This window comes from Dermacentor silvarum, chromosome 8, assembly GCF_013339745.2.
Source record: "Dermacentor silvarum isolate Dsil-2018 chromosome 8, BIME_Dsil_1.4, whole genome shotgun sequence".
In the NCBI taxonomy this organism is placed as follows: Eukaryota; Metazoa; Arthropoda; class Arachnida; order Ixodida; family Ixodidae; genus Dermacentor; species Dermacentor silvarum.
In genome coordinates this window covers 122,244,058-122,270,434 of record NC_051161.1, presented here as the reverse complement: position 1 = coordinate 122,270,434, position 26,377 = coordinate 122,244,058, and the positions used below count along the sequence as shown (strand labels likewise).

At 46.2% G+C, this 26,377-nt stretch overlaps 2 protein-coding genes across 3 annotated transcripts; one reads left to right on the top strand and one right to left on the bottom strand.

Annotated features, from left to right (window-relative positions):
* Positions 1–729: 729 nt before the first annotated feature.
* On the bottom strand, positions 730–9,970 carry LOC119461657 (peptidyl-tRNA hydrolase 2, mitochondrial). The gene is made up of 3 exons (XM_037723021.2): positions 9,697–9,970; positions 7,645–7,821; positions 730–1,747 (listed from the first exon to the last, which is right to left on the bottom strand). Exons 1-3 carry the CDS (start codon positions 9,862–9,864, stop codon positions 1,553–1,555), a joined length of 540 nt encoding a protein of 179 aa, XP_037578949.1. The 5' UTR covers positions 9,865–9,970; the 3' UTR covers positions 730–1,552.
* A 1,262-nt stretch (positions 9,971–11,232) lies between these two features.
* LOC119461656 (transcription cofactor vestigial-like protein 4) lies at positions 11,233–25,724 on the top strand. Of its 2 annotated transcripts, none has more exons than XM_049671846.1 (3): positions 11,233–11,675; positions 20,710–21,199; positions 25,310–25,724. In XM_049671846.1, exons 1-2 carry the CDS (start codon positions 11,650–11,652, stop codon positions 21,173–21,175), a joined length of 492 nt encoding a protein of 163 aa, XP_049527803.1. In that variant the 5' UTR covers positions 11,233–11,649; the 3' UTR covers positions 21,176–21,199; positions 25,310–25,724. The 2 variants fall into 2 exon arrangements, with proteins under 2 accessions (XP_049527803.1, XP_037578948.1); XM_037723020.2 differs by having other exon boundaries at positions 11,264–12,033.
* Positions 25,725–26,377: the final 653 nt, after the last annotated feature.

The following is a 26,377-nucleotide window of genomic DNA, read 5'->3' as shown; positions in this document are numbered from 1 at the left end:
AACCTTCCTGCCTTTCCTCTCTCACCCATAATAAAGTTTTTCCATCCATCCATGCATCTCTCTATAGAGCTGCACTCAAATTTTGCATTGGGGAGTATCGTAATCGTCTGTGAATTTTTTTACATCCGCAACTAATATACACACTACACCAGTCGTTGCACACTCTCTTAGGGAGACTTGAGACGTGGCTAGATGAGTTATGCACGTCATTAAATGTTAGCAAAAATGCTGTACTAGTCTTTCTGTTTACTGCGCGGTGCATATATCTTTCCAATACCACCAGGAAATCAATCTTCAGGTTTACTTGATCAAATACCTTGGATTTATATAGCATGGAAAAAAAATTTGCCTGAGGTAGTCAGATTGCACATATTTGAACTAAGGTAGAACGTTCCATACCTATGCACCGCTGGCTCAGTCATTGTCACTCTGGACTATGCAGGGATACTTTACTGATGATATATAGAATGTATGTTCAGCCCACATTGGAATTCGTATAGCAGAGGCAAGCCATCTTAAGGTTATCGAAGCAACTTCTGTGGCCCTATTAGTATTTATTGCCACTTATGCAAGACGCATGCTAAACATTTGCTAGAAGTTACTGTTTGCGGTGTCCATGTCGACTCCGTGTGTCCCGTGTAATTGAGCTAGTAACATGTTTCAAAAGAGTATTGAGAGTGTGTGCTGTGTATTAGCGGGAACTGAAAAATGCAGACACGGAAACAAACATACTTGGTACGTCTTGTGCGCTTTTATTGCAAAGGAGACTTGAATGAGTACGTGTCGCAACACGCTCTGAACTCGCGTGACGTCGTATATTCCGAACGAGTCACTTCTACTAAAATTGAGAACCTATGAAATGTTTCGACAATGTTGCTTCTAGGTAAACTGATTAGTCTAAAAAACAGTTCACTTCAGAAAAAGGGAAAGAAAAGTTACGAGAAAATCAAGGACACCGCGTTTGTCGCCTCTCCTCTCAGTCCCAGTATACGGTGATGCTAACCCGAGATGCCCGGATTGCAGTGCGACTGCTTTCTCCACATGAAACACGGCGGTCTGTACACCTGAGGAGTTTTTAACGTAGGGGCCTCGAGAACCTGAGTACTTCATCAAAGGTTGCATGACGTGTCACGTAGGAGGCGCCCGTGCAATACATCGTCGCCACCTCGTCAGCGGCAGTGTCTCTTTGGTCGAACACGTGGCAATATTAACACCCTTTCCCCAGGCCAGTCCCTAGCAGGATCTCTCGGGCTGAAGCAAGGAGCACCGCTGGCCTTCGTTGTCTGCCTTCAAAGATTAAGCTCAAACACCAGCGAAGGCTTGCAACTCGTCTAGCTTGCGAACCGTCGAAAGTCTCACGATTGCCAATCGAGAAATGTCAGGCCCACGGCCGCAAGCGTAGCAGGCATCGAAATGAGTGATGCACAAGCACAGGGATGGACTGCTGAGGCTGCTGGACGGCCTTGAGGAACATCCGCATGGTGTGCGTGCAACAGCGTCACAACACTTATTCGTGAGCATCGGCACACGAGGTTCGCGAGGGCGTGGTTTCTTAGTAGAGCTTGAGGTGTCCCGTGACGGAGTCGATGACCTGCTCAGGCGCCGGCCCAACACCCAGCACGGTGCGGGTGCCAGGCGCCAGCTGGGTGCGGCCGGCGTCCCGCACCAGACTCGTGATGAGGCCCTTGGCACGCGCTGCGCTTGCCAGCGACAGCAACTCGTCTTCTGTCGATGCACGAAGCACCACCTGCCGAGAAACAGAGAAAGAAGGAGCACAGCCTCAGTCAATTGACGTCACAAAGCTTCGGGGCGCATGCATCACACTGGCAATCCGCCTTTTTCATTTTCCTGTGCTGCCCTCTGCCGCGCGCCGCTGGAAACGTTTTGGTAGGGTGCTGGGGCTTTCGCCGGTTGATTTGTGAACCTGCGCCCGTGTTAAGTGCGCATCGAATGTGCGTTTCGTGGATCACAAATAATTATTAATGGCTTCTGGGGGGCATCATGTCGTTCCTGGAAGCCATGTAGCACTCACCAACTATATACATGTAGGGTGAGCAGGCCTGAGGGTGCTGTTTTGTTTACGGTGCGGCCGATAAAGGCACGCTGAGTTCCCTCTGCCGCCGCGGCTGCTTTGGAGTTTGTTGGCGCTTAACTCCTGCACTTGCACCTCGCTTTTTTTTGTAATTCTTTTTACGCATTCTTTAGACATTTCGCATAAATAAGATGTTTTCGAGTGCGCAGCCTTCCGCGTCGGATTTAGCAAAGCGATGCACTTGTTTACATCGGCATCTACAGCCAGAGATCGTTGTTAGCATAAAAAAATGGGGGAAAGGTGCATATATCAAAAGGCGCTGATATGAAAGAATGTCCAAACGTAGAATAAAACACACATATCTGCTCATATGAGCTGCGTTGTTCCATCGTGAGACGAGTCAGTATTAGCGGCTGAGCCACTTAAACAATGGCGGCTGTGATCCAGTTACAAATATTGGGCTGTTAATTTATTACTGATTCTCGCTTTTCTTTAACTTCACGATAGTTAGTTTTCGCGTGTCATAAAGCATTATTAGAGCAAACTGTGCTCGCATAAGCGCTCATTTAAAGGCCGTGTTGTTCTCCTGCAAAAACGCGGATGCCATCGCTGACACCGTTGGTATATAACTGAGCGAAGCGGCTGTTTATGCTGCTGTACCGAATGTACCGTCTCTTGTTTCGGGTTTGACGCAGAGATAAAGAGTACATCTCAAGAATGAGGAAATGTGTCAGCATGCCAATACGTAAAAACCCGCCCATCTACGTTGCGAATACGACCGGCAGTCTACAGGAACGGTGACGTACAGATGTTGGCACAGGCGTTGGGCACAGCGCTGTGTCCCCGCTTGCAGCTTATTGTGTAAGCGGCGATCGAAGCGAAGGGTAGTTTATTTCAAATCGCTAAGGCTAGAATTGGTCTATAAAAGCAGTTTCCTTCATTATAACTTGCTTAATTGCTTTTCAGTACCGGTCCGCCGGTAGCGGGTGCGCGAACTTGACGGCGCCAGGCCTAACCTTCGCTTAACAGGATCAACATTGGCTCAAACTTATGTGCACGGATTGAGAGGGTCGAATCTTGTGCATTTCAACTTCGTAGGCATGTCTTGACTCACTCTGCGCGCGATTATTTATATATACTAACAAAGCCGTTGCGGCTATCACGTTATCGGTTCGACCGCCGATCGCACGGGGTTCGGTCGAATGATGGTCGGCACGCTGATTTTATCGGAGCCGTCGACAAGAAAGCCCGTCGCAGTACGCAACTCGCGCTCGTCGGTTATGTCTTGCAGGCCTGGTATGATAAAATGGTCTCAGCGACACAGTGCTGAATGGTCGGCCGATCGTAGGCGTGCGCGTCTTGTCGGTCTCGTATCAACCCAGTGTAACCGTGCCTTGAACGAGTACGTGAAGTCGGGCACACGTTGCCACTACCAGCAAGCGAGGACCGACGCTGCAAGAAGTCTTCGTCAGCAATGTGTTTTTAAGTGTCTCCAAGTGTAACGCAGGGGTTTATCGATAAATTTGCTATTACAGCCATCAATGCAAGGCGGCAACTACGTAGTTCCCTGTGCAGTCTAGACGAAACCCTCACCGCTTTCTGTTAAAAGTGGAGTAGCAGTCGCGATCTGCTGACTCCCTCAACGTCGCCACTTGTTCCTGTCTGTCACAGGGCGTATACTATATCATATGCCATGACTCCGTGTACAGTCATATATGCAGTCATCACATTATACGTCATCTGCAGAGACAGAAACAATTAAGTGGAAAGGCGAATGGAATCAGCAGATCGGTTGCGTTTGATGCTGCATGACATCTCCAAATGCACAGGTAGCGATGAACACAGTGACCAAAATCGCATGTGTCTCTACGCACGTTTTCGGCACCGCACCGACGTCGAGCTACCAGTGAAGTTTCAACGAGGTACACAGCACGAGTTTGCACTTGCAGTAGCGCGTGCGAGCGTATTTTTTTTTTTTTTCGGGGGACATTCCCCGAGACGGGGCCGCACGGCCGCGCGCGCGACCCTTCCAAAACGTTTCGCGACTAATCCGCTAGGGCAGGGCGCATGCGCCGTAGCGCCGTGAAAAAGGCGGATTGACAAAGATCGCGTGACCATGACTAGCGACCGATGTTCACACCAGCAGGAGACACAGAGGCTGCCGTAGCATAAAAGGGCGTTAGTTTCACGATAGAGTGCACTGCAAACTTCTTCCCTTCCCTGTTGGTTCTCCTTTATCCCCTCCGTAAGAAAGAGCTGTGGGACGATGCCCTCCGCGACGGACCTCCCGAGGTCTGTCGGCGATGATACAGTGGGCCCGAAGCATCGCTGGAGTAATCCTAAGGACCCCGGACCAGGGGTTTTTTCCACGCTCTCATTCCCTCTCAATTCCGAATAAATATGTTTTACTGTCTCTCTCTTCACTGTAGCAAACAGACGGGCTTGCGAGTCGCTCTTCCCTGGCTCCTGTCTGCTTCCAGTGTCTAGCAAATCATCATCAAGTCCTGCACAAAACCACGGCCGTGACAGAACAGAGCCATGACGGTGATTCACAGGTTGTTCTAAAGACGATGGTTCTGGGAAAAGAGAGAGAGGGAAAACGGCAAGAGAGAATGGTGCGTAGTGGCTTGAATTGAGAAGGGTGCTCATTCAGCTAAAGAGCGAGACACAATATTAGCCCGACCAATAGGCTCTGCCACCTGCACAGCTTAATAGCGGTTTGTGAAATTAACTATCCCGAAGATAGTGCAATATTGGCCGCCCCGTGGCGAAGCAGGCTTCAAGCACTCCGCCGACTAGCAAAATAATTTTAATATCTTGGGTCCAAATGCAACCAGTATCAGATATTAAGATAAGAACAGGTACTATACTTTGACCCGCATCAGCCATGCCTACGTTTGCACTATACACGTGTACGCCATCCAGCTAGTGCCTACCAATCTGAGTGCCTTCTGTCTCCTGACAGTTCTGCTCTGACTGTGAAATGGGTCTGAAGAACAGCATGCCTCGTAAGAATGACGGCATCAACAGAAAAGGGAATGGGTGCTGCGTCGGCGGAATGAGACCACCGACGATGAGCGGGCCCCGTACGCCAGGCGTAAGTGTGCTGCCTGCCAGGACTGCGAGGCGGAAAGAAATGCGAACTGTCCATGTGGCCCCGATCCCGCAAACTTGGAATGTTTCTCCGCAGCAACGGTCAATCACCACATACACGGCTTCGCTGGTCATCCACCTTCACAGAGTGGAATGGCCCTGAATTTTCTGTCTTGCCTATAAGTAAGGGTACTTGTAACCATAGCGCAGTTTTTCAGCATTTGTTATACTTTATGATTTTCACGTTATTTTTTTATTGCGATGGTAATTATATGAACACTCTAGGCACGTTCGCAGCGTCACCACCGTGCTGTCACGGTAACCACAGGGCACGTGCGGCCCACGCGCGTAGGTCGCCAGAGAGGCGCGCAGTGCGCTTGGGTGCAAAAGTGACAAAGCCAAGTGGACAAGGGACGTCGACGATCGCAATGTTGGCAGAAGAGCCCTCTTCAAACTGCCGAGCTATACACTTTAGCGCAAGAGAACGGCCACCACATTACATTTCAGTGGAGTCCCAGTCACTGTGGTATACACGGCAACGAAGTGGTCGATACCGAAGCGAAGAAAGCACTCAAAGAACCAGAGTCACTGCTTGCAATTCCTTTCTAACAGCGGAGCTGTTTAAGCCAGCCGTAAATTGTGCCGCGAACCGCAACACATCGCTGAGCGATGAGTCACCTGGGTTGCCTAGCAACCACCTCGTGGAGCGGTGTGTGCTTCACCTCCTCTCAGTGCTGTGCATGTGTTGCTTGACATGGGACGCGCGCAGTGCACGCAATGCTCGGGAGAGGGCAAGAGAAAATGAGAGCGAGAGAAAGAAATTGTAGCAGCACCAACGAGGCAACGTGCAGAGCTGCTGCCGATGCTGCCCACGTTTCCCCGTGTCCCGGCGTTTGCGCCGAACGCGCGCGGTCTCTGTGACTGCAGCAGGCGCTTCTGGCGTCGGCTCCGCAGGTTTCGACCAGCCACGCTACGGCAAGTGTGGAGGCACGTCTTGGTCGTGACGTCACCGGGGAGATATAGCTGGGAGCCGCCGGAACTCTCGTTGACTCTGTGGCGAGTGCATGTACCCTTGACACTTGACATGGGACGACCAAAGAAGATCCGGACACCCGAAGAAACCGCTCGACTTGAAGCACATCGTGCGGCCAAGTGAGAATCTGCGCGTCGGCGGCGAGCCAATTCGGAAGACCGTGCCTAGTAGCACTTAGCATTTCCTAGCGAAATTTAGCCAAGCCTAGTAAAACCTGGAAGAAAAGCTAGGTCAATCACCAGCTCCGCTGCTTACTCCAGCCTTGCACCACTAGTGCAAGCTGCCCACATTTTTCAAGAGCGGACACCAACTGCCTTCTATCCAGTGTCACCCGAAAAGCGACAGAAAAGCACTAGGACAATCCGAATAATCGACACAGACGACTCCATAGATTGGACCCTACCATGAAATATAGGCTACCACCGAAAATTTCTGCACAGACTAAGGCTGGGAGTAGCGTTTACACGCGGATACGTGCACCTCATGTGACGCACCAAGTCTCCAGACTGTGAGATTTCCAATGTGAATGAGATCATGTGCTTTGTGACTGCCTAAAGTACGTGGAAGAGAGTCAAAAGTTGAGCAATGACCTTACGTGCCTCGACAGCCCACCGTTGTTGGAGGACGTTATTTTAGGACCTTGGCCAGACGTTCTATCGACCTTTAAGGCCATCCAGGCATTACTGGACTTTTTAAAAAGTACGGGCCTTGACTGTAGGCTTTGAGTATACCAAATCGCTTGCCATATGTTTTACATCCTCCTTCTCTCGTCATCATCACCTATCATGCGCCTCTTTCACTCTTCCCCTTCCCACATCCTCCTTCTCTTGTCATCGTCACTGATCATGCGACTTTCTTCCCCTTCCCATATTCTCCTCTCGTCATCCATCATGCGCCTCTTTCTTACCTCTTCCCCTTCCCTCAACGCAGAGTAGCTGGCTAGAGGAATATACCTCAGGCCGACCTCTCTACATTTTGTATCATTAAACTTCTCTCTCTTAAAGTGGTTTGATCAGAACTGCAGCAGTTGCCTTGTGTGCTGTGCAACACTGCGCCTTGCTATCTCTTTCAATGCTCCGTCCTTTTGTTTGTCTGCCCTGTAAATATATCATTGTTTGTTTTCAGCGTCATTCACATCGTATGCCTTCCCTCCAAACCCACCGATCAACGTTCGAAGAGGCTTAGTTATTCAAGAGAGAAAAAAGAAAAAAACACCCAACGTCTTTAAGATTTTAATTATATTGTGGGATTTAAGGTTCAGAAACTGCGCAACAAGTTCGCAGTAATGGACGGCTCCGGATTAGTTTAGACCACATGGGGGTTCTTGAACCTGCGCCCAATGCACCGTACGTGACTTCTCTTGCATTCGACCCCCGTCAGAAAGCGGCCACGGTAGCAGGGAATCTAACCCGCGATATCATCCACAGCAGTCGAATGGCACAGCCACGAGGGAATGTGAGCTCAAATATGACCGCCACGAACCCACCTTTCGTTGTCCCTGGCGTTCCCACTGTCGCAGCGATCCGGGCGAGTCCCTCTGCGCCTGCTTGTAGGCGAGCACGGCGGCGTGCGAGCACTGGGCGGCCGCCTTGCCCTTCTCCATCTTGATGTCGCCGCGCACCACCAGCACCAGTTTGTACTCGCTGTTTTCGTCACCGGTGCACTGCAAGTCCGTGGGAAGTACAAAAGGACGTTTTAAGGCGAAAGCCTTAGATCTCTGTTTCAAGGCCGCGTTGTGAGGTACAGAAAGTCACGTGACCCAAGGAAGGCCAGAAGCTAACCAAAGAATGTCCAGCCGTGTGTGTGTGTGTGTGTTAGAGAGGGCTGTAACCGCACGGGTATAAAAGGGGGTGGGGGAAAGGAGTACTGGGACTGACATCCGTGGGTTCGCGTTTGCTTCACACTTAATGAGGGGGTGACTACCGGCCGTGGTTGCTCAGTGGCTATGGTGTTGGGCTGCTGAGCACGAGGTCGCGGGATCGAATCCCGGCCACGGCGGCTGCATTTCGATGGGGGCGAAATGCGAAAGCACCCATGTACATAGATTTAGGGGCACGTTAAAGAACCCCAGGTGGTCCACATTTCCGGAGTCCCCCACTACGGCGTGCCTCATAATCAGATCGTTGTTTTGGCTAGGTAAAACCCCATAATTAAATTTTTTTGAGGGGTTGACTGTTCTGGTCAAACTCTATGAGCCAAAAATACGACGCAGACTTTTACGATGTTTTCAACACGATTCTTCAAGGTCAGCGTGATTAGGCGAGCAACATAGGCTGAACGACCCAAACGGCTTGCATGCCTTTCTCTGAATTACGACCCACGGGAGTTCTGTGTTCAGTACTTACAGATTTCATCAGCCTATTTTTCATGTCCACTGCAGGAAGAAGGCCTCTCCCAGCGATTTCCAATTACCCCTGTCTTGCGCTAGCTGATTCCAACCCTTGCGCCTGCAAATTTCCTAACTTCACCACCCCACCTAGTTTTCTGCAGTCCCTGTGCTTCCCTTCCATTGGCACCCACCCATTCTGTAACTCTAATGGCCCACCGGTTATCTACGCTACGCATTACATGGCCTGACCAGCTGTATTTCTTTCTCTTAATGTCAACTAGAGTATCGGCTATCCCCATTTGCTCTCTGATCCGACATTGCTCTCTTCCTATCTCTCAACATTACCCCTAACATTTCTCGTTCCATCGCTCTTTGCGCAGTCGTTAACTTGTTTTCGAGCTTCTTTGTTAAACTCCAAGTTTCTGCCTCATACATTGGCACCGGTAGAATGCATTGATTGTACACTTTTCTTTTCAATGACAGTGGTAAGCCCCCAGTCAGGATTTGGCAATGCCTGCCGTATGCACTCCAACACATCTTTATTATAATTCTGTAAATTTCTTTCTCATGATCAGGGTCCGCTGAGAGTAACTTACCTAGATAAACGCACTCTTGTACAGACACCAGAGCCTGACTGGCGATCCTGAATTCTTGTTCCCTCGCCAAACAATTGGACATTATCTTTGTCTGCGTATTAATCTTCAGCCCCACTCTTACACTTTCTCGGTTAAGGTCCTCAATCATTTGTTGTAATTCGTCCCCAGTGTTAGGCATATTTAGCGTGGCTTTAATGCTTACCGATACCGCTACCACTCCACCTGAGCTTTGTATTCAGTACATTACACATATTTAGCATGACTTTAATGCTTACAGATACCGCTATCACTGCGCCTGAGCTCTGTGTTTAGTACATTGCGCAGATTTAGCGTGGCTTTAATGCTTACAGATACCGCTACCAGTCCGGTCATCTGCCAGCATTCACGCATCCGCGCCGTGCATACAAGTAGCACCAACGCTTGCTAGCAGGATCGGCATAGAGTTTCTTCATTCGCGGCGCGGATTGGCTAGCACGCACGACGGCAGACAGATGTCGGGCCCGGTAGCGGTAATTTAGTGTCAGGGACACAACGATAATTGGTAGCGTTATGCGAAAACGGTCTACTAAGTACACGTGGGGGTACAAAAGCACGAAGGCGCGCCAGCACTCACCTCGCCGGTGCCCCGTATCGTCGCCCCGACAGAGCAGCCCAAGAGCTTCGACAGACCGCTGCGGAGTCCGAACCTCGCTCCCAGCAACCAACCCAGGGTCAGGCCTGAACCCAGGCCTAGTAGAAGTGACATGCTATTTGCCATCAAAGCTGAACCTAAGGATTGCATGCCGTCCCTAGAATTTGTCACTGCAGCCTACTCTGCCGCAACTATGCCAACGCCGCGAGCAGCAGCAGCTTGGGCGCCGCCATTTTGCTAGCCTCACTGTTGCCAGTGTCATTCCCGAGTTGGCTAAAACGCCGAAAATAAGAGTGTCTGCTTACTACTTCTTTCGTACCTCACACTGCCTAAACAAATATAAAGGCATCATGCATTATAAAAATGTCTCATATAGTACATCTAAGCTACTAATGCATGCATAAAATATTTAGTGAATATTTTTATGCAGGCCAGCCGTTACAGCTTACCGCCATTAGAGTGACCTAGAATAATACCGCCATTGACTGTGCGCTTGGTTGATTGTCTTTTCATAACATAAACTATGTAAGCAGGAATTTAAGGGTATTTTTACGTAACTTAACACACGTTAAACATTTTTTGTGAAAGCCACATGCGTCGTCTGCTCAAGCAGACGACTGCTGTAGGCATGCAAATCATTTAGCTGGCGCATGAATTCTTTATCAGGTTTATACTGTCAAAAAAGTTCAGAATTGGCACCCACATAATGCTTGATCTCACAGGCTTGTTTCATCGTAGGACGGGCCAGCAATACCTCAGACAAAAAGTGAGCGAACGTGCAACGGCAGTTACTTTTGCTGACTGTGCTGAGAGGCACTATTGACTGTTCCACAGAACGGACGTGTCTCTCTTAAAGAATGCTGTCATACACGCAATTTATTTCAACACTCGATATGTATGCTCGCCCTAAAAAACCTTTCCTTTAATTGCGCCCGTCTAAGTTATTCGTTACCCTAGCTGCGTCTCGTGGTCCGCAGGCGCGCTGTATAAGTCAAAACAGCAACATGGGACTTGCTTTGCTGCGCGATATATATATATATATATATATATATATATATATATATATATATATATATATATATATATATATATATAGTTAATTCGCGGCGTACAAGTGCAATAGAAAATTAACCACGGCGCGACGTGTTCAGCCAAGAGTCATGCTTGTCAACACACTGACATTTATCGTACAATGCATATATATGCAGATGCGGAGCTTCCGGGCGTGATAAATGGTGTCATGACTACCCAGTATGCAAATTCTTCAGCGGTCGCGCGCTCTTTGTCTTACTGGCTTCTCTTTAATTGGTGATATCAGTTTCGTTATTGTTTTCTGAACGTCGCAGTAGGAGGGGTATATGTATTGGTACGGGAGAAAGGCTGGCCTAATGTGACACAATACGGGATTCGCGCTTTGAAATACCTACAGTGAAGGAATGAAGCACACAAGCGTTGGTGCGCCACAGCCTCTGCAGTCAACTGGTTGGAATGCATGCATGTGCACTCAAATTTCCCTCTCAGACGTACGAGTCGCCAATTACCTCCCTCTACCTTCACAATTCCTTGTTGATAGTAAACAACACCGTGTGCTATATGCCTGGTCCGCGCCCATTCAGCGAGGAAGAGCGGCTGCCGTCTTTTGCTCCATATTTCACGTAACGGCAGAGTGTCGGCGGCACGCTTCCTGGGCCGTCGAACTGGCTCGCAAGTGCGCGGCGGCTGGCGCGGCGGCGACGGCAGAGGAATGCGCATTCCTGCGCCCGCCCAGGCTCGACCAATGGGCGTCGTCGGCGCCTACCACGTGACTCGCGGCATACCACGCGTGCTTCTGCAGTCGTCGGAATGCGTGCTGCTGTTTTTGTCTGAACTTCGGCGCGGTGGCGGCGGCGGATAGAGGTTGGCGCACATAGGCCGATCCCGAGGAGGAATTCTCCCATGCTTCGCAGGGTGCACGAAGCGACGTGAGTGAAACGCAAAAAAGATTTGTCGCCGCACGTTGCGGATCCGTGTCACAAGTTGCGCGCTGACCGCCCCTGCGCGACCGTGGCCAGGCCCTGTCCGCGCGGGTGTAGCTCTGCTGCCGGCATTCCTGCGGTGACGAGCGGTGGTGCGCCAACGCGCATCGTTCCCCGTTGATCAGCTGACAGCCTGAGAGAAAAACTGTGCTGCGGACTTCCTCGCCTGTTCTCGTGGTTTCGCTTGCTGTCCGCGCTGGATAAGAACGGTATCCGCGGTTAACGCAGAGCTACAGCTGCTGGATCTCGTCTGCAGCGCCGTGCGCGCACTCGTTCATCAACCGTTCATGCCTGTCCCAAAAATGTAGGTATACGTTGTGTGTGCGTGCCCCCCCCCCCCCCCCCCCTTTTTTTTTTAACCTTCTGCTATTGATTGCTGCATGTTGCTAGCGCGCGTCAGTACTGCCGGCCTTGCGCGCTCACTCTCATATAACTCTTAAACACTGTCCCGGTAAATTCTGCTATGGAGACTACTGTGGTCGTTCAACATTATTTCTACTTCTCTCTCAGTACTGCGGTATGCGCAGACACAGAAGTAGACTACACACAGCTTTAGCACCGAAACAAATGCGATCGAGCAATTGCTGCTACATCATTATTACGTACTTCTCAGCCTAACTATATATTTTCTAGTTTCTCGATTTTTTTTTCCAAGTGTCGAGGCTCTCGCATATGTATATAGTAAAATATGTTAGTAATTTTTTAAGGTAATTTTCCGAATGACTGAAAACAGATGTTTCGCTTATCACTTTCCCTTAGTATGTGTCTCTTGTAAAACTTGTCACCAGCCATCATCATAATTATAATGTGGCCAAAATTTGTGGTACATTCATTTGATGATCTGCATATAAAGGTATGTTACACAGCTGTGCTTCTGATGCAGATTGTAGAAGTGATGAATGCATGGGCATGAGCTGATATAGAGAACAACCCTTCTTCAATAAAAGAAAGAAGAAAAATCAATAATAAAAATTAATAAGGCTTACAAGGAGCACTTCTGGCATTGCTTGGATATTTTCTTGTACACTAGGGAGATCATGGTATCAGCACGTGGAAATGAAAGTGAAGCATTCATTTAATGGCGGTGTAGAGGGTTCCAGCACAGACACGAGCACAAGAAAAAAAAGAAATGCACAGGACAACGCTGGCTGTTCTTTTAATGTATGTTGAATAAATAAGACGAGACGTCTGCCTGCTGGTATGACCCGAATAGCTCTCTTTTTTATTATTTTCTTTTTGTTCTGTCGTGTGCATTCAAGCTTTCTTCTGTGACTTGAAGTCCTGCTTCTACAACAATTTTCTTCTTTAGAGCTGCTTGTGGCCACTCAGGCAGCTGAGTGATCTTGTTATAGACACTGTTTTAATGCCACTGCATTCTAGTTCTATATGTTCTTCACTGCTCTTCAGCTGGAAGAGGTGCTTCTTGATGATAAGCACCACTTAGCAATACTGAGCTTCTTCCCGCTACCTTTGATTAGTTGCCTGCAAATTGACTGACGCTGTTTCTTCACTTTAGGCGTGTTGCTGCAGAATGCTGATTCAGTTTTGCGACCATTGTAAGTTTTCAACACTCGTGATACCTGGCACTCAGAGGCATGCTCCTTGGGTGATGTCGCCTTTTGTGTTTTGATGTCTTGATGCTGCTTTTGCTCAGCTACCTACTCTTCCGACATCGGTGCTCCTTCTATAGGCTTCCACTTCTGCTGCACATACTCGTAGATGAGCACCTTGAGCATCGTCTCTTCCTTCAGTCGATCATTTTGTTGTTGCTACTAGTCAACTAACTGGCTCTCTCCAGCATTGCTCTTTCACATGTCCTCGGTGTATTTTGGCGCGAAGGTTGACTCCATTTGTCTCGGGGAGAGCAGGTTCATTTTGTTTTCACCAAATTCGACACTGTTCAAATTACTTCTGTGGTCACCAAACTCTCAGCTGTCTGCCTTCCATGCATCGTAATTTTATTTTCTGCAGCTGCATCCTTTGGCACGACTTGTCCTATCCGGCCTCACGAAGTTTTCGTAGAGGCACTGGTCTTTTCATTCCAGTATGAATTTGTCCTCTTTGTGTTCTTACGCTTCTACCATTTTTTTGGTCATCTTCTTGAACCTGAAGCAGCCTTACAGTTGACTTTTCCATAAGCCTTGCGGATGTCATTGTGGATCTTGGCTTCCTTCAATTTTCTTCTCTTCGTTGGACATAAACTTTGATGTCTGCATTCTCAACGTTGCCCACTTCTTTGATATAACTTCTTCGTTCACCTATGAAATAGGTGGTGGCAGGTTGTTTACTATATTTTGAAGCTTACAGTCAGACGCCTCGGTTCCCTGGTGGGCTGCTGCGGTTGTGAGCGTGACAGATGTGGCGGCATGAGGACATTGACGTGACAAAAGCTGTGCACCTGCACTCTATTCATTCGCTCCAGTGGAGGCCACATATACACTTCTGACCATTCACTTTTAAGATCATGCAAGATAAAACAGTGGATCTTGACAAGACACTCGCAGTGGATTAAGGCAGTGAATATGCCCTGCAACCGTCAGCCCATGCGGCAGAGAAATGTGGCACAGTGCCAGTACCGACTGCAGCACCTAAACCTTCAGATGCCACAAAGCACTTGCGTGAGAGAATGTGCATCTCAAGAAGAGCTACTTGGCATTTGGAAATGAATGCACCATGCAACCCTTTTCATCTCCCACCACTCAACGCTGCCATCTGCACTGTTGATGCCTGCTTTTCCGAGAATGACGTCAGTGATCACGGAGGTGTTGCCGTGGACCAATTGGTGAGCAAGAAGTGGTCCAATCATTGAACACTCTCTCCACCTCTGGCGCTCACGCGGTGCCCTTACCATCTGTCGACATACACAGCCACCAGCGTCCATCCATGCAAAATAAAGCCATGCAATAGCCAGGAAAAGATATTCACTTTATAATCACGCAATGCAGGGAAGTCACTACTAAGGTAAGGCTAAGCAACATTGGCGTTGGCAACACCATAGGTTAGCACCTCTTTCGTTGACTGATGACCAAGAACTGATTCTAAAGTACTGCTTTTTTTTCTGTTGTAGTTTTGTTTCGTGCAAAGTTTTGATAAGTCAAATACTTCAGTCATTGTCCCTTTCATTCACAGTTCTCTTAGCGGAATCTGTTCCAATGAAGATGCGCCGTTTGACTGCACTGTGTGTGGCAAAGATCTTGTGTTGGGCCATATCCTCTGAGACAATACATCTCCATACCTGCCAACTCCCAAATTTTCTATAAAGTTTATGATTTTGGGTTCATTCTATGATTTTGCTAATGTTTCTTTCCAAGTACTATGAAAAATAAATTGTCCACGAAAAAGTTATAAATGTGTTTGTGGCGCAAGATTGTAAAAAGTGCAACAATTAAAAGCAAATTGTGATGATACCTGCACTGTCCTATTGTGGCAGCGTAAGATGTCATATATATCGCAAGTATTCGAGATGGGGCTGCAGATTGCCGAGGTTCCCCATAATCACAGTGATAATGCTTGTGATTCTGTGAATTCTCCAGAGTAATGCTGAATGCAAATGGATATTTACTATTTACTGTGAACAAGACCCAAATGGAGTTTTGCTCATCAATCTCCGATCATACTGTTTTTCATGGTGAAAGGACACCAGAGCGGTATTTGCTTTGAGCAAGTTGATTCAGAAAACTTCCTCAACCAGGCAAAATCATCAACAAAGTTGCTGAAAAGGTAACTGAGCTCTAAGAACAATGTGGTGTTTATCACTCTCTGCCATTCGAAGTTTGTTTTTACGCTGCATTGGAAAGGTAAAATATTATTTATAAGACATTAAGTATCCCACAGATATGGTGAGTGTAGGGAAAACGTAAAGAATACTCATGCTATGCGCTCCCCAGTATCACGTTAAGGATTTTTTACAAATTTTGACCTTCACAGGTTGGTGTGCATCTCTCTTTGTTTGAAAAAATTCAGAAAATACCATTGCTTAAATTACCTTAGCTTTTTAAACAAATAAGCAGTCCCATTAAGTGGGTTAAACACACACTTATCGCTAGTGTTCTATTAACAGTAGCTCCTGCAAACACAAGGTGTGGCTTTTCCTCAATGATGGTTGTTTTGTCATGCAGCACAGCGGAAATTTATGCAACTCTCCCACCTTTGAGAGCGTATGCAGTAACTGTAAATGTTGGTGTAGCAGAGTTCCCTTAAGATTACCTCCATGAAGCTGAATTTTTAATAAAATGTACGGTTTGGACATATTCATTTGCTATTCCCATAGATTATAGGCCACTTATGTTTATCTGAACTTCTTATAAGACATGGTCTTCCATATTCCATTGTTCCTTTATATTTTTCATAAAGGAGCGTTCATAAAGTTTTTGGCGTATCACTCTTCGATACTTTATGATGGCTGTTTGCTCACAGACTGAAATGTGGCACGGTTGTCCGTGACACCACAGGCTTTGTTAGGATTACTGTTAATTTTTATTAGAACTCACAATAGCTAGTATGCTTCGATGTTATGTTTTCTAGAAAAATTGCTGTGACGTGCTTTTTGGTAAGAACAATTACTCAAGGTTGTTGCCATAAAAACACTGAAATATAAAAGTATTATTAAGTAGCGTATCGGAGTGGGCCAGTTGGCATTTCATTGCATGGCATAGCACGACATGAGGCAATCTGGTTATTGATTGTCCTTCGTCTTGTGTCATGTTTGCCATGTGAAAGCCTTAGTAGTCACACATATACACGAACAAATCATAGTGTCACAACTGTACACTTTATGTTCCTCAGCTTTTCAATTCAGCAATAACCATTTGCCACCAGGGAAAGCGACATGCACTTTGATGCAGCAGCATTTTGAGCATGCTGACTGAAGCACCTGCAGTTGGAAAAGGGGCATGTCCCGAGACAGGAGCATTAGTACCAACACACTAACCTCATCGTCAGTTTTCTCGGCTCACAAAAATACTACAGCACATGTAAACAGTAAAATTTTTTTCAAGGTGGATATTTTGTTAAATTATCTGCATGTATGCACACAGACACACTATATGGGGCATTTTTTTTTTTTTTAGCTGCACCAAATATTTAAAAATTTGCATGTTTCAGATAGCACAGTTCTAACCCTTGAGCTAAATTTACTCGATGAGGAAGCCATTACTTCTCCAAGAAATCAAAATGCTTAATTGAGCGATTGGCAGAATTACACTAATTAACTTTCTAATCAATTACTTTACGGCACATATTTTAATTTACACATTGTAGCCGGTGGGTTTGCAAGGCATAGATTTGAAGCGAATTCTGATGATGGCGACGATTTCAAGATATGCTGTGGCAAACTTGCAGTAAATATGCACTGTTCCACTTCGTTTTTAATAAACGGCTGTTTCATGCACTGAAGCATAAATGTAACTGGAACACCAATGCAGTTCGTTCGACACTTTGAAAATTAATATCTCAAAGCTGGTGTAGTCCCGAGAATTCATTCCAAGGGGGTATCACCTTGGGAACTCACCGGCTACAATTCGTAGAGTGAAATATGTGCCGTAAATAATTAATTAAGAAGTAAATTAGCATACTTATATGAATTATTCAATTAAGCATTTTGATTCCTCATAGAAGTAATGGCCGAATAATAATAGAGTAATTTAGTTCAAGGAACTGTGCTGTGTGCCACAGCACTCTGATCACATTTTTTTCTGTCTTTCTCAGTTTGGGTTTCAATTTATGCCAACGGCAGATGCACGCCTACACGAATGCATGCATACACACATACATATGTGTACGCATTTCTTTCAGTGAATTCTCGTAAGCAGATCAGAAGTTTTAGAATAGAGCTGAAAAGGCTTCAAGTAAATGCACAGGAAACATGAAAGTATAAAAACAAAGTGGCATAAATACTTTCCTAAACAGTAAGTATGTGCTACAGATGTCTGCAACAATGTGAAGTTTGTCATGCACAGCAATGTCTTGATCACACAAGTTCAGTGCAGCCCATATGCATATACACACACACACACACAAAAAAAAAAAAAAAAGAAGAGGACCTGGGTTATCTTTTTCTTGCAACCATATCATCTGCACTTTTCGACGTATACAGTCATGATATTAATGACATCCTGTGACCAGACAACACAGAAATCGTCAAAGCATTCCGATAACTGTAATTATATTTTTATCCCCAGAAAGAGCCTGTAAAGGGAAAAATTCACATACAGTAAATGAACGGCTTCCTTTTATTTTTTCGCATGGGCCTTTTCTTTAATCTTTAAAAATCATTCGTCACACTGAGGCAACAAAGCAAACACCAATCTACCCATGCACCTGTCACGACTCAGACACAAAGTAATGTGCTTGAAATGTTTGTTTACTGACTGACATTAATTCCATACCCATCCATATCGCAGCTTCTACTACTGTGGTACCGTAACTTCTTTCTTTTTTTAAGTGTAATGAGGCAGAGGTAGCTGTTGCTGCATGCCCAACCCAGCATGGCATGCAGGTAAGAAATGTGAATGTCATGGATATTTATTGAGAAAAAAGAATGTACATGATACCATTATCTTCTGTCGGTGCACCCAGATAGCAAATGCAGTCCCCATCTCATGTACGTCATTAATGTATGCTTTAAATGATGTTCAGTGCAAAGTGTTATGCCCGAGCTGACTTCACCCATCCACTGCTTTCTTCGGTGTTCCATTTGCTGCGTGTGCTAAGGCAATGCAGTTGCATATGCAGGTGGACCTGCAATTGGCTTAAATGGACACTAAAAAGAAAAAATAATTAAGCTGTATAATTAGTTTATCCTTCTACAATAGTGAAAAACACATTCTTACCGTGAGGGGAGCCTTGAAAAGCCAGGAAAGGTGTAAAAGTCGAAAGACCTGTGACAACGCTGACTTGGTATTCCTGCATGGTGCGAGGTCATAGATTTTGACGGCGCCTGCTCAGACCTAGTCAATTTTTTATCGGTAATGATTGACTGCATTATTTCTCAAATAACGAAAAAAAACTTTCAAAGTTTTAAGAACGTTTACTTAGCCACAACCGCTCAAATGTAGAAAAATACATTAAAATTTGTGACGTTGCATCGACGTACTGAGGCTTGGGTTTGGGCGCGGAATTCAGCAAGTGGAACCTTGGCCTTCATTTTCTCTTACAGTTATCAACCTATTACAGCAAGATTCACAAACACAGAGTTTTGAGGGAACGCGTTATCGTCATTCTAAACTGGTTTACTGTTTCACATTAATGTCCCTTTAAATTGTCAGTGCAAGTTACATAAGTTGAGTGATCATGAGGGCAGTAATTGTTGGTCCAACATTTAGCAGCAGCTCAACTGCTATAATGAGCGAAGCTCAACATAACACAGTATGGGAAGAGAAGAAGACTAACTGTGTTTGGGCAACGAACTATTTAAATTGAATATGTACGTGTAAAAATGATAAATATTAAATGTCAACTAAATACCAAGTTATTTTCCTTTTCTTCTTATAAAAGATAAGAAAAAAAAATTGCTGGCTCTCCCGTAATCGAGAGTGGATGTAAGCATGAAATGGCTACCATATGGCGTCTTTTGCTGCCTGTGGTGATGCCACCTTCAACCATTTTTCTTCCTCCGACAGTGCAGCGCGTTCAGCATCTGTCACTACTTTTTCTTCTTGTCGCGTCGAAGTGGTCGACTGCAAATGTGCAGCCAACTCATGGTCCGCTGGCATTGAAAAGAGCATAGGCAACCCTGTCTCAGGGCCAAAAGATAACAGTGTATGGAGCCCTGTGTCTGCCTTTTGAACTTCGTTATTGGACACATAAAACTTCAGTGTACTAGAAGTTACAGCTTGAGTGATATTGTGGGCAAACATTAGGAGGAAATCGGAAGCAATATTTTTTGTAACTTGTTTGGGAAGTAACTAGCGTATGTAATGCAGTTCTGTACAAATGGTTGGGGGCCAGAGACGACGTTTTCTGAAGTTCTGACTGGTTGTCCAGATGTTCTCATTTTAGTGGCCGGAGAACGGCTCTGGCTTTTGGCTCAAGGTCACTTGAAGGTCACTGACAATGGGAGCTAAAAGCATTTCATGCTTAAAAAGCAGGAGGGGATAAAGTAGTAAAAGAAATAGGTTTATATCCTCTAAGCATGGATATCTACCACTTGTGCCATGTAACTTGTGCTAAATTAAAAATTATGCAAGTGCTGCGTAGCTGGACAGAACCAAAGTAGTGCTGTTTGCCATCGTTTGGAGCAAGACGAACCGTTTTTTGTATTTCACCTAATTAAATAATTAGGTGTTATTAATGAATAAACTTCTCAAATATTGTATTCTGGGCAAAAGTGGCAGTGAGAAAATTGTAGACCGCCCTGAAATATTCCCGATCCAGTTTTCTGCCGCTCAATACGTGCCACATAAAAGTTTTTTCCATGCCTGAAAGGAAACCCACGAATTATGAAAAAGTGCCACACGTCTCCATGATTGAACCATGACGGCATGCATGCTTATGTCTGTATGAATGCCTTTGTCTGTGTATGTGAAGGCATGTTCCTTGGCAGTACTAATTGTCTGCTCCTTTTTTTGTTTTGCATTCGTCTACTCTACACTCTTAAAATGTGTAGTTGGTTGATCGTCCTGGTTGAAGTGATTGGGTGATCGCTTAAAGAGGTTGATCGTCCGCTGCAAGCAATCACTTATGGGAGTCGGCCATGAGACACTTAATTGCCTGTAACCGTCATCTTATTGACCTGCTTTTTCAAGTTATGATGCATCCGCAGGTGTGTGGCACTGTTTCGTCACACGTAGTTAGCACCATCGTTATGTCATGTCCAGAGAAATTTCCGGGTGAGGCCGTCTGAGCTCTGTCGAGAAACATGAAGGCAAAAAAAAAAGTTCAACATGTCCTTCCACGCATACCAAGCAGTGAATGCTACGTGACATGTTACCAAGCAATGAGTGCCGCATGAAACATGCGCTCGCATTTGAATGCCGTGCAGGTGTGGGCCCGCAGCAGCGGCTGCTGAGAAGCGCAAGCTTCCTTTGCCTCTTATGGCATCATCATCATCAGCGCCTCCTAGTGAAAAGCAGCCCCGGCGATGTGATGACAGTGCTGTCGAGCCGCTGCAACCACTCGACATGCGGCGCTCACGGCCTTCGGTGATCCAGCGCTGTTCGGCTGCGGTGCGGCCGACGCCCGAGGAGCACGAGCCACCACTGCAGGCAAGGCTGCTGAGAAGTTCGACGACCACGGTGACCGGGATGACGGGCATGCGCGGGGCTTCCCACCAGCCGGACCCTGCGGTGGAGGCCCACTTCCGGCGCTCGCTTGGACCACAGTACGCAGCGCTGTTCGCCGGTCCGGCCGAAGCTGCTGGCTCGGCGCTCACCGTTGACGACCACTTCGCTCGAGCACTGGGGCCGGACACCTGGCTACGCCTGCAGGACGGCCTGACCTCCTCCTGACTGCCGGCGTAGCTGCGATTGCGGGTGCGTTCACTACCACGTCGCAAGGGCCAGAGCAGCGCTAACTTAATTAGGCTCACTGCCTGAACGAATTAGACCGTAGCTGGGCTATCGACTCGGCAGGACTTTGCTGATTGTTACGCTTTCCCTGGTGCACCACACTGGTGTCGCAGACAATAACAGATGCAGAAACGAAACAAACCTATTTCGTTTACACTTCATTCTGGCATGATACCAGTTGATAAGACGGGCACACACAAGTGTGCCCAACTTTCTCAGTGTTCTTATTGCAGGAGTTGTGGTTTATGGCTTGGTCTCCTACAAACTTTTGGCATCAAAATGAAATGAAAACATCATTACCTGATTTGTCAGTGCTGTGCCCAGCCTACCCACTTCAGGCCAAATTTATGTGTTACCCCCCTCAATGCCAAAGGCTTTCGACAGGGTATTGGGTTACAAATGATTTGGAAATTAAGAAACAAAATTAGCAGTAAACATGATGAATTCTAATTATACAGCGTTATCTTAGGTGTTCTTCAGGTGACGGTCTTTGATGATGGTTTTTGGTGCAGGTAGGTGAGTCAACTGTTCTGTTAGAACGACTGAAAGAAGCGTCAACGTTGCAGAAAGAAATTCAAACTTTTTCGTTATGATCCAAATGAGATGAAACGTATCGCAGAGGTAAACTCAGTGCAGAAGTGAGGATGATGAAATATGGTGTGAAAAATGCTCAAAGGAAACAACTTATGATGGGATGCTAGGAACGATAAGTTGAGGCTTGATTTCATGCCATATATGTTCACAGTTCTGTTGTAGTTAGGAAATATAAAACAAACAAAGTTATTTTGAACCATTTCTAGTGACCGTAAAATTAAATTGCTGCCCAGGTTACCCCCCTTCGTAGGTAGTGAATCACGTTGTAGACATTTGCTTCCCTACGTGTCACCTCACTGCAAAGTTCTAGTGTTATCACAGTGGGATTCTTGAGATTGGTTGTCAATAACAAGGGAGGAAGGCCTGGCCATCAACATGGATCCGTTGCTATTGCAGCACATAGGTGACCCGTGGTGGCTTGGATTGGCATGACTTCAGGCAGCATATTGACCCTTCTTGCGGCGATCCCATGGGCGCTGCCATGTTTGATCACATGGTGACGCATCCATTGTTTGCCTCAGCTGCCTCCGTGTTTTCAGTCGATGTACATGACCCCCGGTGCGGCTCAGGAAATATCTGTTTCGGGAGATATCATAGATGCTGACTGGGTGGACGACACGAAGCTTTGGCCACACCTTCAAAGGACATGTAAAAGCCCTTTCGGAGCTCATTAAGCTTTGTCTAAACTGTGCGAGCAGCGTATATAGTGCTTGTTCTAAAAGTGAGGCTAGCCAAGCTTTCCGCTTATGAATTGAATCAGGATCAGTGCGTTTTGCTCTTCGTTTTATATTTGGCAAATACTTTGAAGCAGCAGCTTGTCACATTTCTGAGTCAGTGAAGTTCGTCGGTGCGGTCACTATCTGAATATTTTCTGCCTAATCGCTTGCGGGTGTGCTCAGTTGGAATAGATTTGTTCTTGCTGCACACAAGGCTTGAAATGTAGCTTTTCTGTACACTGTAATACCTTGTAGCAAAGATGTATTATCGCTAGTAACTTACTTACTCCTGGGCCCCGATTTTGTAGCGATGACTTATGACTTATTCTATACTAGCCTTGTCATCCACCGCTCACGGCCGGCTGATCCCATTGGTAACGCGAGCGGACCGTTGCTGGGACCACTGACAAAGTGCAATAAGCACGAAAAGGCATTATTATCGAAAAGGCATCGCTACAAAATACCAGTCCTGTGTACCGTCACGAAACATTCAGCTTCGACCTTTCGTGTGTTGTAGCTGTTGTCGCTGTTACCCATGCTTTGGCGCATTGATTCAAGTGTGTGCTCAATCACATATTCTTAACACGTTGGCGATAGAGTGTGCGTAAGTTTGCATGCAAGTTGGGGTAGATAGGTGCAGGTAACGTGCGCGAAAGTTACTATGCCAGGAAGCGGCGCTACTTCCTTTGTGTTTTTTTAACGAGCGGTACTTACTCTTGCCGACATTCCGGGGTTGAAGTCTTTTCTTTGGAGTTTAGCAATACAGCACTGGCGGATGCGTGAAATCTTTTTATCCATGAGGAAAGTCGTGCATCGAGAAGAGCCAGCAACACAGGCTCTACGGATGCAGCAACGGTCTGTGAACTTGATTACACATATTCATTCCATTCCTTAATATGCCAGTCACTATTGTTGCAGCCAACTACTGCACACGTCTTCAATACACTGCTCCACAATTTGCAGTATGAATGAAGCACAGTGCGTGAGCGAAAACCCAGTTGCATTTCCGACAGCTGATCACAAAGGAACAGGGCAGAAGCAGTAATGGTTTCGTATTCATTTGCTTTCGCTGAGGGAGCCTGCAGCGCGCTGCCATAAGCGCCATCACGTTTCTCAAGAACAAACTGCTCCGCGAAAAGGCTCAATACTAGCATACACTCACCTTTGCTCAAGGCAGCTCACACATTGAAATTATTGAAATAATCGCTGATGCACACAACTGCAGGAACACTTCAAAATGATTGGATGCAGGCACGGAACACACAAGCAATTCCCACCCTTTGAGTGCTTCTTCCCTCACAGGAGTTTCAACCTTGAGATGATGGAAGCACTCATTGACGCTCACAAATGCAGTAACGTGTGAGAACAATTCTATGCATCTTTCTCAGCTTGTCGGGAACCTAGTAAATGTGTGACAAACTGCCATGACTCAGACTGGAAGAAACACTGCGCCAAGTGCAAGGACTGGTGAAAGCAGTTCAGTGGCTGAGCATGAGCAATGTTTCATGAAAGTCCGGCATGGATCTATTGATCGGAAGCGCTGATGGATCGAGAGGGGGTCCTCCGGATCCCATCTGCTCTCGAGGAACTGAAGCATTCTCACGGGAAATGTTGAGGCATTGAGAAATGGCTCTGTTCTAGTGAAAACTGTTATGAGAGTGGCTCAAAACAACGTGGTAGCAGAGGCCAGTTCTAACAGCCATTGAAAAAAAAGGTGGTAGGGTGCATATTCATACATCTTTAAAAGCTATAGCATGGAACGGACAGCAGGTTTCTTACTATGCATTCTTACTGAACTGAAAAAGAAGTGCTGGACATAGACTGGACATTCAGTGAACATATGCAATAGACGAGCAGACAGGACTACTGCATGACTTGCTTAACAGCTGCATGGCAGACATAAAGACTTGCCAGATCCCCCTCTAGACATAAGTCTGGATGGGGATGGTGGTGTGGCTATTACGGGTATGGATGAGTGTAAAACTCGGCGTGAGGTAATCATGTGTGGGTAAAGGAATGGATGAGGCTGACATGACACAGGAGGAGTTGGAGACATTCGCCCTCTGGTGGTCATGATATGGCTTCTGATTATGTGAAGGATGCTTTATGTGATTTACGTTTTTGTGATTATAAAAAATGCAGAGTGGCATTGTATGGCCTGATAGTTTCAAGCAGTAAGGCTGAGGCTGAGTGATGAGCTGAACCAAACTAGGGTGAAAGGAAGACACAGAGCACATAAGCAACTGCCCCTGCCAGGAGGTTTACACACAGCAGATTATCTTCATAATTTCACATTTATGTTTGATACCATATAACTGTGGCACACATTCAATAAAACTTGAGTGTGAACCGGCCCTTTCTCCATGTTTTATTGTTCCTCCATTTTGTCAAACTTCCTTGAGCTCTTAAGTATGCAATAGAGAGCCGAAGGTTACAGTGCCTAGACTAATTGTGTATCCTGAAGGATGCAACATTTGTAAATGCTCATGAGGCACTCAACCTTCCTGCTTACCATGCCAGACATCAGTATTAACAATACCAGAATAGTGCAGAGACAGAAAAACGAAAAGGATATGAATAACTCACAATGTGTGCTTGCTCGTCTGGGAGCTGTGATATTGTCAGACCTCCATGAAATATAGAAGTGGCCAACTGTACAAAATGAGCAGTGACACCGTGTGATATAGTACTGAATATATCATTTTCAATAGCAGAGAGAAAGTTGCATGCCAGAAAATCAATTTTCATCTACTTGTTTGTGCAGGTGTGTAAATAGTCTCTTCAGCGGTGGGTCCTTGGCCCAGTGTACAGGACATCCTCTACTGTGCACCTTGCCAGTCCCCTGCAGCCCTTACTAAACTGTTGCGACGACCATCCACAGTGGCCTCAGGACTGGAGGGAACTTCCTGGTGTGACCAGGCACTTCCAAGAAGTGCCCTTGTACAGAATATGCGCTGCTGACGTCATCCTGAGGAACACTCTGGGGGAAAAAATGTGCAACAGCCTTGTAGGCTTTGTGGTGTACAAGGTAGTATAAATGCTAAGAGCGAAACTCTGACGACCCTAAGGTCTTCACGGGGAGCTCATAATGAACATTGATCCTTCACTGTGTCTATCACTTGGGCTAGTTGGTTGTTTAAGGTTCCTAATAAAAGCACAGACAACTTTGTGACTTTGAAGCAGTTGTTGCCAATGCCTCTTTTCTCCTAGTTTCGTATAGCTGAGCCTATTTTATATGCTCTCCCACCATAGGCTGGCAAAATTAAATGAAACTCTCTCGGACTCACTCGCAAGATATATTTCTTGCTTAGGCTTACTGGGGCTTACACCCGTCACAGTTTCTACTCAGCTGGGCTCACTTGGACTCCGTCTTGTCAGCATTTTCATCAGCTGAAACTTGAACTTGCCCAGACTCGCCAAAAGTCTACTCAGCCAGGCTCAGGAGTCGGTCTTATACCCCTGTCACACGGCACATGTAATGTCATTTGCAGTAAATGACATTCATACCGAATATCATTGCGGTATTGCGTTCCCAGTCTACACGGGTAAACAAAATGGCATTCGCAATTGATGGCAATGTTTATCGGCAGGCTGCTATGATAACGAAACCTTATAAATCGTGCTTCTTGTTTACATATTTTCACTATATTGTTAGCAATACAATGGTAAACATTGGATGATTATTTGAAAATATATTACACTTCGTTTTAACTTATCGATTTTGTAATTTTTTGCCGACCCCCTGTCGTTGAGATTACACAAGTCGCGCATGAATGAGTTCGGGAAACTCATTCAATGAGCGAGTGCCATTAGCTGTGAATGTCATTCACTA